The sequence below is a fragment of the Haemaphysalis longicornis genome, unplaced genomic scaffold (genome assembly GCF_048455015.1).
Source record: "Haemaphysalis longicornis isolate Haplotype H1 unplaced genomic scaffold, Haemaphysalis longicornis Haplotype H1 scaffold_1, whole genome shotgun sequence".
NCBI lineage: Eukaryota > Metazoa > Arthropoda > Arachnida > Ixodida > Ixodidae > Haemaphysalis > Haemaphysalis longicornis.
The window spans coordinates 461,658,535-461,672,304 of NW_027526203.1; the positions used below are offsets into that span (position 1 = coordinate 461,658,535).

Here is a 13,770-nt window from a genome sequence, read left to right on the forward strand (position 1 = left end):
GTTGCTTTCACTAGCAACGCAGATAAAGAGTTATGCCACCATTTTCCCCACATTATCAACTGCTTTCCTGTATGTGTGACGTTGTTTGCAGCAGAAGCTTCAATCTGACGAGCGGTAATGAGCTGTAGCTAGAGCTACCTGTGTCACTTCATGGCTTCAGCCAGTGCTATGTTGTTGCCACCAGCCATGTCACGCGAGGAGTGTCCATGGTTGCACCTGTGTGCCCACCGCACACGCGCCACGCTTTTATGTGCAGGAAATGTTAAATACACTTATAACGAACTGCGGACATTATAGATGAGTTCAGTGTGACAGTCAAGTTTGTTATAGGTGGGCTCTATGGTTCTCCACAAACCGCAAGTTCTGCGTGTGCACAGCAACATAAGTCACTGACTGATCCCAACTTAAGAAATGTACTCATGCTAAAAATGTACTAAAAATGCACAAGAAATGTACCCTTAGTGATACATGACAAGTACCTGGGGTGGACCAGGGGTCCATGCGTCGTGGAGCAGCCACCCCAATAGCAGCCCACTTTCGACCTCTGCCTCAGCTGACAGAGCACTCTCTCCAGGGTGGTCCTCCGGGTAGTACAGCTGTGGAATGCACCTGCAAGCACACATTACTGCAGCTGCGTTCCTTCTTGTAGGAAATGCTGTTCATAGCACAAATCTTTTACCTGCTGCACCTAGATGTAAGAACTAGGAATACGACTCCACAAATATGCTTTGCGACGAAGGTAACTGTAGAATAGAAAAATTAAACCAAAGAGCACAAACAATAAAAAAATGCAGTGAATTTACTGTGTGTCTGCCTAAAATGACTTCCTTAATCACGAACCAACCCATTCCTTTACAAGCAAGTGTTAGCACTCTACTGCATTCAGAGAGACCTCTGGTTCTTGATACCGGTGATTCACCGCTCCCACTGTCATTAACCCTCTGCTGTCCGAACCTTCTACCCACTTTCCGGCCGTTCCAGTCCGCAGCTATTTCACAGTTTCTGGCGCCATGAAGACAAAGGTAAACTGTGCAAGAAAAACTCACAGGATATTTATTTTTTCTTTTGCATTCTGCAACCAACTCTTGCTGCTATTTGAGCAGCGTGCGAAACTGCTCGAAGCATTCTCCTGGGTGCAGGCCAGAGTTCTTACTGCAGGTTTTGCAGAAAAGCAGAGCTTCCCTCCTGCCTCCTTTTGTTTTTCTGTTGCTACAATCAGCGCAGTCCTTGTTGCTTTGGCCTGGGAGCTTGTAGATGAAATGGCTCATCCCATATAGCCTTTACTCGCACTCCACATGTGCAGACGAGCCCTGCTTTTTGAAACAAGCCCTCACATCCCCCACGAGGTCTTGGATGAGGGTGCGGTGGTACTGCAGGTTTCCCTGACCTTTCTCGCCACAATTTTTTGGCTGTGTGCACTTCCAAATAAAACTATTGACAAAGGCATACTTGCCAACCTGGTGACTTGGAAATTCGTAAAAGCAGCGGTCCGGGGGGGGGGGGGGGGCACCGCACTAATGTTTTACAAGTTTAAAAGGATTAACGTTCTTTGCCAAGCGTTCTCACGTTTTCGCAACCATAAGTGAAATTCGCAAGTCTTGAAGAGTAATGGGCAACAAGGCAGGAGGAGCAAATTCTGTCGTGTACGATTTTACAAACACTCGGTACAGTATTTTCGCGGCTTCGCGTCATTGCACTGCGAAGCACCTACTGTGGTCATGCTACAGGTCGTAGTGCATTGGTCGCGGCAGTCATACTAAGAGCGACACGAACATGAAGGTCCTAACCGGCCCCTGAACGACGCGCTCTAAACAGGCTGGTCGAGGTGGAAGCGAATTCCGGACATGGATGCGTAGCCCACCCCGAGAAGGTGACAAAGTCGCAGCTTCTGCTGATGATGATAACAAGATTACGTATTGCCCTTTTGTGGCGGCGAAAGGTGGCGCAGTGTTGTTTTAATGGATATTCCTTTTTTTTTCGAAAATCAAAATATTTTCCGTAAAATTTCTGGCAAGATTCGTAAAATCGTAAGACTGGTCGAAATTCGTACATTTTACGGAAAATTCGGAAGAGTTGGCAGGTATGCAAAGGAAACTCCTAGATGCCAGGAAACGGCTTTCGCCACCATTTCATTGCTTTTTGACAAAATGCGTAGTGCACGTAGTAATGATCCGCACGATGCTGTCTCCACCGACGTCGTGGTCTTAGCCAATCACTTCTATCGAATCAGTGCCATCACTAACTGATAAAGGCACGTAGCTTTCGTCCTCACTGAAGTCATCATCGCTTTTGCTAAGTGAACCAGCGTAGAACGCACGCGATGTGAAAGCGGCCATGCTTCCCAGCGAACAGCGCGCATGTGAAAACTCTTTGAAATCCAGAAAGCCCGTGCCAAACACTGTGCTGCACCCTAGTGCAAAAAGAAGAAAACTTCAACAAACAAAGTTCACTTATCCTTCAAGAGATGGCACATCATGTATACAAAGAATGCGGGCGTATCCCAGTGAGAAAAACCGCGAAAGTTAGCCTTCAACACCCATGTCGGGCATATCCCGACAATGGACCACTACAGCCATTTTGCGTTGTCGGGCAAAGGGTTATTAAATGAGTACTAACACGAAATTTTTTGTGTTAGGAGTTTCTTCGCTGCTATTGATGCCTACCAGCCCAGTAATCATAGAATGGCACGTAAGATGGTCAATCACCACGTAAATATTATTTACAGCCTCGTTTATTCGTGTCGGTTTTAGTTTCGATGAAGTGAACACCAAGGCAGCCGCCATGACAGGACAGCACTCTTTGCATCACTGTTTGTGTCGCACACTTGTACAGCGTGCCGTCAGTCCCGAAACAGTGCCGTGACACACAAGGCAGAAAAAAGCAAGCCAACAGCAGCCAGTGACTTCACTATGTTAAAGGGCCCCTGAGATGGGGGTTTTTGGGGGGTCGATGGTATCGGAGCGCAACGGCTATTTCTTGAACTAATCGTGACGTGTTTGTGCGCTCTTGATTTAATTAATTTTTTACGAGCGTAAAAACATCAGAAAGCTACAAAAAACATCTTTTGTGTGTGGGTGCTTTTACACAGTCACACATATTTGTTTTATACCGGAGTGTAAAGCACTCACACACCGGGCCAAACCGGGCTTGACGCTCCTCCGTTCTCGGCGGAAGGATACAGTGAGCGCAGGAGCAACGACGCTTGCAGCCAGCGTGATCGCTCAGCGCTCCGTGTGTGGTGTTAGAGTATCATCAGTTTTCTTTGCATTTGCTTTCTTGGACGCTGTACCCGAAAGGATTCTTTGCACCATCTGTGTTTCGAGCGTAGCCTCGACGTTGTTTCAGAGGTGGTAACGAACGGCGCGCCAAGGGAGCGCCGCGCCGACAACGAAGGAGGAGCTCCGCACGCAGCGCTTGGACGACGCCGGGCACTGCTCGTGATCACGAGGCGCACGCTCAAGTGCGCTCACGCGAGCTGAATAAATCAGTTCAAGCCCAAACGCTGTCGCAGCTGATTCTCTGCGGCGGTCGCGACAAGGGCAAGAGCATGCTCATCCCGTAACGACAACTGCCAAAGAGTTTCATTTCATTGCTTCCCATCAAGTCATGATCGCAGAAAGTGTGGTTTGCTGCACCGGCCTTCTGAATGAACCTGTTGCCTAGTGTCCTTAGCGCGCTTTACCGTTTACCGTGTTAAATGAAGCAAGAGTAGCCGTTTGCCGCTGAAAACGAAAGGATTGCACTCTGCGGTTTCTGCATTCCGGCTTACCGGCTCTGCCGAGTAGCGACATCTGGCGAATTTGTCGCAAAGCAAATGACACAAACGTTTGTTGCCCAGAACTGTTCGCTTACGCTTGAAATGGCTTGAATCTTAGACGTCTTAGATTGAACTCTCACAATACAATAATTTTTTTTTTAAAAAGAGCCGTATACTTCTACTGTAGAGCTTAAAAAATCGAAAACATGACGTTGACGCCGCCATCTAGTGGGAATAATTAGGACCAAGTATTGCATTAACCAGAATTCACGCCACCGCTAAATATTTCGATATAAAATGAGTAAGATATATTGTAATGATTCCGCAGTTACCTATATTACCTTGCCCAAGACGATTTTGAAAGCATAAAAGAGCTATGCTAGTTCATAAAGGCATCTGAACCATTGGAAGCGTGGGAAGCTGGAGTAGGGGCGGAAATTTTGCTCGCTCATTCTAAAAAAATTTTTCATTTATCGTGCTCCTGATCATCATTTAGCAAGAATGTAGTAAACAACATCAACTGAGATTGCTTGCATGAAGCGCAGAGCACAGCGCATTTGCTGTGCCGTAAAGTTCCAGAAGAACGCCCACCCAAATTTAAGTAGAGTGATATCAAGTGAAAAATACGAGATGGGCGAAATTTCGGGTCAAGCGCGGAAAGAACGAATAAGTGACCGCATCTACACATGAAGAGATGATTCGGGTTTGTTTTGTTCACTCATCGGCGCTAAAGCCATGAATTTTACGGGGTGGGCGCGCGTCTTTCAGTAAATTGAATATTTCACCCGTAAAAGGGGGTGGGCGATGTTTCGGGGGAGGGCGTTCACTCGGAACTTTCCGGTAATCTAATCAAAACACGAGCGTACATTTCGCCGGCGCAGGGGGCTCGCTACTATACAGTCGGTAGAAATTCTAGCCTCTGTATCGCTATGTAGCGACGGTAAAAATAAGTTACCGTTAACGGAAACTTTCGCGCATGTAAGGTCGACTTCCGCAATCACCAGTATCTCCTGCTCAAAGTCCGTCAAGACTGAAAACGTAGCTTAAAAAAAAAAAAAAAGGACGTCGTCGTTTCATGTGCGACCCACTCGCTGAAGTAACCATGGTAACGACGACGCTCTAAACCAAACCGCCGCCGTCAAAAATCGCGGACATTCCGGCGGCCAACCATGAAATGAGTGCTTCGCCTCGGACGAGGTCGGACTATGTCGTCATCGCAAGCCGCCGAGCCAACAAATAGTTCTGTCTCGTCGGGGTAATAACTTTTGTTAGCGTGAGCGAATATGCTTACTATTTTTGGACTTGTTTCTACAAGAACTATAGAGTAGATTTCTGACACAAACAAAAACACTTTGAAATCCATCTCAGGCCCCCTTTAAAGGAGCCCTGAGATCGGCAGTTTGGGGCAAGGCACTCATTGCATCATGCTGATGCCGATAGTGAAAGGGTATCTGGTTTGAGCTTTCTCATGTGTGCAAAAATTTAAATTGGTTTGAAATGTTATACCAAATGTTTACCATTGAAACTTCCTGGGGGATGTCTCCACATACAAAGGAAGCTTTTTACATAGTTATCTCAGCTTTGAAATTTCATGTCTGTACACCTTTAAAAAAAAATGTAAGGTGCACAAATGCCTCGAGACACTTGTAGTTACTCACTTTGCTAAGGCAGCAGTGACAGCTGTGCGAACCCGCATGTCTTCATCGCCCAGCAGTTCAAACAGGATCTCGTGCACCAGAATCTCCTGGTATGTCGGCATCCAGGGGCACACAGTTTTGGTAATGCTGTTTGACACACTGTGGATGTGTTGCAGTGCCCGATATGGCAGCTCTCCTATCATTTCCACCAGCTCCACCTGGGTGCACAACCCATAATAGTTAGCAAAGAAGGTGCAACAAACGCTGATCGCCACATGATAATAACAAATCATTTTAAGCTTCCTTGACAACTGGAATTGCAGTGCTAGTGTTTTTAGGGTTTTTATTCATGAAAGACAATTGGTTCTACCATGACACCGAAAAGCACTACAAAGAAGGAATGAATCAGAAGGATGACTCTTTGGCCTAGCAAGGGAAAAAAGGGTATCCAGAAAAGAAACAAGAACGTGCAAAACATACAAATGCATACCTACACGAACATACGCACACTCACACCGGGCGATTAATGCCTGCCTCATTTGCAAGTTCCCAGAAAGAGACCAATGTGTGGTGGGGATTGTCGGGGGGGGTGGTCCGTTATTTTACAGCAGTGATGTGTGGCAGCTGGCACAGGGCACATAGATCAGGAATGGTGCCAAGGAGCTTTGGTGAGGTACTGGCCACAACATGCATCCTGCCTGACAATCTAGCACACACCAGCCCACCTTGAGCAGCCAATAGGCATTGTCCTTGAGCTTCATGCAGGCCTCGAGGAGCGGGGGCACCAGGTTGGCGTGGCACGAGTGTAGCAGGCCCCCGATGCACAGCCGGGTGGCCTGCACCCCCGTACGGCCAGACACCGAGGAGGAGCTGCCAGCTACCTTCACGATCCGGCCAACCAAATCCACCAGCTTCGGCAGGTCTGTGCGTTTTGAAAGGAGGAGGGTCCACATGTGCGGCCGCAAACACCCTCGCGTCTTGGGCAGCGTGATTCAGGATTCACGGGATCACAGGTTTCTATTTCATTTGCCTTCACAGTTACCAAAATTTAACACAAAACAAAATTAGGACTGAATACACTCAAATCTCATTATAACGAAGTTGAAGGGGAGCCGTAATTATTTCGTTATATCCGTTCTTTCATTATATCAATTTATACAGTTGACGGCAATGTATACTCAGTTCGGTGCGCAATTACCGTATTTACTTGCGTAATGAACCCACTCACGTAATGAACCCTCCCCCCACTTTTCTTCTTGAGAATTTACTTTTTTGTCACTTTGAATAAAAAATGCAGCGGGGATATTTTTTTATCTCGGCATGGCTGCTGATGCTGTAGACGATCGCAGTAACTTGACATCAAGCCTCAGTACACGCAGAAATGCCAAAAACGCATTCCAACAAAAAGAAATCTCAACAGTAGCCGGAGACGTGAGCGGGAATGCTGTGGCTCACAATTTAAAAATTGCACGCTTGCGGTGCGCCACCTGCTGTGCCATAAAAACGTTGTGGCGAGCAAACAAAGCGCAAAATGCACTCCGCACTCCTTTCCTGCTCTTTGCCGTTTTGGCTGGTTTTGGCGGCGTGCGAATAAAGCACTGAACGCACTCGGCACTCCTCTACTCTAGCTGTTCCGCAACGTTGCCATTACGCTCCGTCCGTAGTTTTGTTTTTCAGCCGTGTTGCAACCTTTTTTTGAGCTCCTGGTGCGCTCCGTACGATGGGCCAGTACATGAGCTACACAGCTGGTTTTAATTAAAGGTGGTGCAGCATGCTTTGATGCACATGGAAATTGCACGGCTGGGTGGCACTTCAGTGTTGCCCCAGCGCGTGTACGCTACGGGCGAAAACAAGAGGTTTTTGGGTGGTGAACAAGGTTCACCGTGTGTTTCGTGGGCCCAAAAAAGGGAAGTTTCCGGGTGTGAGAAAAATTACTCCCACCTCCCCTCGCGGGAACCCCTGTGTAGATACGACGCATAGGGGGTTCCGTTGTTGTTTCCGTTAGGTTGATCCTCCCATCGCGTGAAACGTGCCGTGAACCCCCTGCCGCGGCTATGACGCAACGTGGCGCGGCTATGACGCAACACAATCCAACACAATCCACTTTAATCCAATCCAATCCAAATCCAATCGAAGCCAATCCAATCCATTCGAATCCAACCCAATGACCCTTGCGAGAGAGTGTTCGCTATCGGAGAGGAGAGGGGGTGAGTGGCGGAGAGCGCAGCTCGCGCGGCGAGGAGAATGGGGGAGGGGTGTGGACGGACAACAACAACGCCGTATGGAGGGACAAGGCGAGTGAATGAGATGCAGTCGCATCTAAAAGAAGTTTTGGAGTGCCTTGACGGCACGGAAGACGGTGCGCTGTGGGCCGACTACGAATGTGAAGCCGCTAACGATTTTATTGAGGACAGCTCCATGGCGAGTAGGGGGCCACTGGCATGTTCAGAATAAAAAAGAAAATTCATTACATAATCACCCACATATTTTTACGAAAATGGCAAGGCTCTTCCACGCTTATCTTAGCAACTTTATTGTGTGAAATTTCAACTTTTACAAAATCTGTTGCAGTTTTTTCCCGCATAATGAACCCTCCCCCCAAATTCATGCCGAATTTTCTGGAAAAAAAGTGGGTTCATTACACGAGTAAATACGGTATAAGCATGTAAAGCAGGAAACCGGCACGCGGCCCACTGAACCACTACGCGACCACTTACACGACCGAAATTGAATAGAAGACAAATATTTTGCTCGCTCAATGCACGCACTGCCTATTTTATTGTCCGCTAGACATAGCTAGAAAACGTTCGTGATGCACCTTTGTTTCGGACATCACAAGCGAGGCTTCTTTTCAGCATTGATGCCGTTGATGCTGTCACCGCATTGATGCCGTTTTTGCCGTCGCCATGGGCGTCGAAGAAATGGCATAGAAGATCAACCGCATCGAGTGCCAGCGATGACGTTGGCACGTCGAAAAAAGTCATTTGCCACAAAAACTTCGGCGTCATTGCGACAACACCGGCTTCGCCCGCCCGTCCGCTAGCTCTGCCCCGCTGGCTGAGCAGGGAGGATGGCTCACTCGGCCGCATGCGGCGTTTATGAGCATGGCATTGAAGTTAACGCGGGAGTTTTAAAACTGCTGCGCCGGACGAGTGTCGAACTCCGCGGAATACTTCACGCACCGTGTACGGGTTTTTTTGAAGGGGGACTAATGTAGTTCGTTATATCCATTGACATGGTGCGGTTCTCTATGAAAATTTCAAGGGGAATTTCATTTACTTCATTATATCCATTATTTTGTTATATTCCGTTACGTTATAACGAGGTTCGGGCGTATATGGACAGCATGGAAGTTTTACCCAAGACTCAAGGCGGACTTGATAACACACACGTAAAAACAAAACCTTCTCAGAAAACTTGTGGCAAGACACCATTTAATAATACTAGACCAGCATAATTAATTCACACCGACACCTGACCACATAAGCCAACTAGAGACAAAGCCTGAAAAGGATTTTAAAAGCCAGACAGAGCAAGCTAAGATGGGTTTGTTTAGACATTTTCTGGGCACACGAACTCTTTTTCTGAATCTCTGAATAATTTTTATGCAACTGGATGCCGAAACCTACCAAGTTCCGTATACCCAGCATTTTATGGTGCACTCCAATTCCAAGACTGCATGGTTAGCACATTAACATCAGAATGGGACAGCTGCCCTTGCAGGCAAAAACTTAGGCATGCATGTCAACGGGTGTTGGCCTCAATTTTGCAGTGCACAAATAAATTAAAATGCCAAATTTATATAAATTAAAAAATACCTACAACTACAGCACAATTATTAAGTTACAAGAATTCTCCCAGTAAAAAAAACGCTTTCATCTCTCAAACTTAATTGGGTGCAGAAGCGACCCCTCTTTTTTAAAGTACAGCCGGCGGGGGGTGGGGTGGTCAGTGCCTTATCATGGTAGAAAGCGGTAAAATAAGCGAGGGTGGTTGGCACAGTTCGCATGCGCAGAATGAACCCGCCAGTGCAACCATCGTCTGCTGGACGGTTCTCGCAAGCACAACACAACCCCTTTCTGCTCATGATCAGCCACCTTATCTTCCCGACCGTGAACAAGGCACATGCGAAATCGCTGTCACCGCCCAGGAATGAAGACAGCTGGCTGATCACCAGCGGAAAGGGATTCTCTTGTGCTTGCGGAAACAGCGCAGCAGACGACGGTTGCACAGGCGGGTTCATTCTGCGCATGCGAACTGTGCCAACCACCCTCGCTTATTTTGCCGCTTTCTACCATGATAAGGCGCTGACCCACCCGCCGGTTGACGCTTCCGCTATATTATTAAAAAATTCGCCGGCTGTACATAGCGACACAGCCTGCATCCAGGAGCACTTCACATAGCAGCGTTCTCGAGCCGTCATCTTTTGCGGTCCTTTCAAGAACGGGAACGACTTCCAGAAGAAGGCTGCTGCCCCTCACACTTCTCTACTTCCCGTCTACACGTGTTATTGTAGTGCCCTCAGTCAGTGCTTCTTAAAAAGGAAAGCTAATAAAGAAAGGGCGAAAATACCTGGCCTCCGCGTCTGCTTGCGAGCCCAGTAATTCCAGCCGTGGCTGGCCAGTTTCAGGGTATGGCCCAGGTAGTGGCCCAGCAGGAGGGCAGTCTGGCCGCAAAGCTGGGGGTCCGAATGGTTCACGAACTCTACAACATCCCATATCTTCTGGTCGTCATCTGCAAGGAGACAGTGCAGCAGTCAGCAGCATGCCAAGACATGCAACCCTGACCCATATGCAGAACTTCCTTCCTACATGTTGCCATGCGCAGCTGCATGGCAGCCCAGAGTGGAAACCCTCTGTAAGTGGCAGTAACAACAAAAAGACGTGAGCTCTGAAGCTAAAGCAAACTTGGCCAGGATAGCACTGAAAGGAAATTGTACCCGAACTGTTCATTTACAGGTTAGGCTGTAAATTGTTACACAGCAACCCCTAGTGATTTTATTCATTTGCATATAAAGATTGTTCATAAAGAAAAGAAAACTTTTCATAAAAAAGAAGAAAACAACAACCACGCGGAGTTTTAAAGGGTTGCAAGAAAATTGGCACTCGGTTTTATCAGCAGCTTTTACACTGAAAGCTTCGAATGACAACATAAAGAGACTTGTAGTGATGGCCCAAATTCATGGCATAAACGTGCTTGCACTAATACCATGGCATGAGCGAGTAATGAATTTGGCCTTTTCCATACATAACGACTTGCTTTTAATGCTTTCAAAGGGAATAATTTACATAGTTGCAAAAAAAAAAAGTAATGATAACTCAACTGGCAGTCTATTTTGATCACGCACTTGCCAGCAGCTGATGATTAACTCTATCAACAAACGCACAGAAGTTCTCAAGGCCTCGTTCAAGCCTTGAGACTCGCTTTGCATTTGATGGCAGGATTTTTTAGCAGTAGTGTCATATTGGGTTCAGGTGCACAACACCCTCCCCACCGTCCCCACGAGTGGCCTCCACTGACACCTCAGCAACAAGGTGAAGGCACACCAAGCAAGAAGCATTCAGTCATTGCTTCCTTTTGTTTACACCCCATATTATCAAATACAGTATAGCATTGTTAATGCAGTAGTGAATACAACATGAGCAATGCTTTCAGCTAAGCTTTGCTAACGCTTACACCCACGAGTGTCAAATGGGAACACTGGTGTCAGTTCTGCTAACCAACAGAGCAGTTGCTACAAGCTCATGCAGTTCCTTCAACGCAAGCGACGATCTTAAATGCAGACACGTAGTAATGGAACTTTGTTTCAAGTACTGCCTCGCCTGTGCTGCAGTTTGAATCATTAAGCAGTGACAGATTGTTTCCCCCATTGTGGAAGAACAGCAATTGTGGTCAATAACAAACGGGCAAACCTTCTAGTGCCTTTTGTAACCCTTACCTTCCCAGTCCGGTAAGGTTAAGATTGTCGTCGCAAACACTGCTCTACATCTTCATCAGGCAATAGCAGGAGACGAGCTGTGACATCACCTTAGTGGTAGTGGGACACATTTTCCATGCCTTTACATTGCCCGAGATGTTTATACCCAAGTAACCTTCCTACCAAGGCTGAATGCACAACAAACACGCAAGGATGCTGAAAATTCCCTTTATGTCCCCCTTTGGAGCCACAGGGCCACTATTAGTAGAATGGAGTGTCCATTGACGGCTACTATGAGTGGCGCAGGGGAATGGTGGTAGGTGGAGATGGAGGTGGGCATGAAAAACGAAACCTGCATTGAAACCTGTTTACAATGGGTTCTAGCTGCTGAGATTTTTTATGTGCGAAAAGATCTGAACATAGGTCTCTGCTTTGCATACCATCATGATTCTGCCCAGAGAAAAAATTATGTTCAACCTCTCACCTCTGGGAGACAACAATTGTGTTACTACTATAACAATTACCCAAGAAATGAGAGGATAAAAATACGGCCTTCAAAGCAGTCACAACTGACTTCCTGGTAAAAAGCTCTGCATAGCACAGCACGTTTCAAATAATCTACCTTTCCTATGGAACCTAAATGCAGACACAGTTTCAATAATATTAATATAAAAAATGGAATGGTGGACGTTGACATCTCAGTGATGATATGATGGTACAGAGAACCTATTACGACATCAACTCAATCTTGTCCGATGAGAATGAACAAGACGCACCCACTCCAGAATGTTCTAGGCACAATCAATATTTTTGTTGTTGGCGACTTTACCACAAAAGTTACGTGCTGCCTCGCACGGTCTTTCCGACCAGAGGCAAGGCTAGGTAGAAGTGCTCACATCTCAACCAACTTAACCACTGCCTTCAGTGAAGCCACGGTGCGCATGCCTAAAGAAATGTATGACGTAGCAAAGGCGAAAGTGGCAGCACCTTCGTCGGGCACTTGGGTGATGTGCAGGTCAAGGAAGAGCGCCGGCGGGTAGAGCAGCAGGACACGCGTCAAGCACCCGACGGCCAGCACCTTCATGCTGACCCGCACGTTGGCGTCGGGCATGAGCACCTTGTGGGTACCCGTCAGGAGGAAGGTGGACGCCAGCAGGCGGGCGCAGTACTTGAGGGGCACGTCCGCGTCCAGGTACGAACCGGGGTTCCCCAGCTGCGAGTGGCACACAAACGCCCCCCTGACTGTTGGTGGGGCATTCCTGCCCCACTCGGCAGTTGCGCTCCATTCGCCCTCCTATACCAACTTCCAGGGATCTTGCGCTTCCCGGCATGAACGCATAATGGCTGCACACAAGTCTCCAATAGCTCCCAAGTGACCCAAAGTGCTTGTTAATGTGGACTGGGACAAAAAAATGCACTCCATTGCGCCAATTGGCAAAGGATCTGTATTTTTGTCTCTATACGCAAGCTACCCTCATCTGTGATTCAGTTGAGGAGCTGTGCTAAATTGTAGCTAAGCACAATGGCCCCTAGAAGACAAAAAACGTTTCAGTAACGCTCGTAACGAGTGCACAAGGAGACAACAGCAAACAAGCTAATGTTGGAGTAAGAAGTGGACAAGATGACAGCAATGCTCCAAAGTGCCAGTGGCACAAAAATTTAATGCTCTAGATAATGAGGACGGAATTTATCATTTTCTATTTTATGACCATAGCAGAAAGGATTTTTGAAAAAGAGACAGCACAATAGCGGGTGTAAAATGTCATAAAAAAGTCACTATTTGCACACAGCACCCCAAAAAATAACATTTTCATATCATGCACCACGGCCGCTGCAATGCTCACCACGAAGTCCACCTTGAAGCCAGGAGAAGAGTTGATGGAGACTTTGTCCCACATACCCTCCTCTTCGGCCTTTAGGTCCAACTTCTTCAGAGAGCAGGGACGACGCATTGGGCTGTCTAGAGCTGAAGTTCATGGAAGAAGAAAAAATACCAGAATGCCACCAACCTTTTCAGCCATATAAAAATACAATAGTCAGGGTCTACATCCTGTTGTATAGAATTCAGTTTTGCGGTACTTTATCCGGCGTACCGCCAGTTTCCAAGACAGGCCAGCTCTTTCTGCTACACCGAACAAATATGCCCAACTCTATTAAAGGCTTTAAAGGGATGCTGAAGCAGACTTGTCAAACTGCTTTTGTTTACATAGCACATAGACTGGCTCAAATAAACCCACTTTTCATTGTTTATCCAGTCAATAAAGCAGTATTTAATTTGTAAAGCCTGAAAGAAGAAAAACTACCATGCGACATGCTTACTTGTATAAGTACTGTATAAGCAGTTTGTAGAGCTTCAACTTTCTAGTGTATTTGTGCTCGGAATGGTTTAGGAAGCCCATCCCAGCTCAATTTTTAAGTGCAACTTGAAATGAACAATCTCTTATAAAGTGGTACTTTTC

The 13,770-nt window shown here is 46.9% G+C and overlaps 1 protein-coding gene across 3 annotated transcripts in view; it reads right to left on the reverse strand.

Moving 5' to 3' along the window:
- Htt (huntingtin) overlaps positions 1-13,770 on the reverse strand; it is a 133,393-nt gene that overhangs the window by 104,769 nt on the left and 14,854 nt on the right. For all 3 annotated transcript variants that reach the window (XM_077687981.1, XM_077687982.1, XM_077687980.1), the window contains exons 11-16: positions 13,156-13,277; positions 12,299-12,524; positions 9,967-10,128; positions 6,120-6,316; positions 5,416-5,612; positions 480-609 (exon numbers count right to left, since the gene is read on the reverse strand). In XM_077687981.1, the coding sequence (XP_077544107.1) occupies positions 480-609; positions 5,416-5,612; positions 6,120-6,316; positions 9,967-10,128; positions 12,299-12,524; positions 13,156-13,277 (1,034 nt within the window). The remainder of the gene's footprint in view (positions 1-479; positions 610-5,415; positions 5,613-6,119; positions 6,317-9,966; positions 10,129-12,298; positions 12,525-13,155; positions 13,278-13,770) is intronic.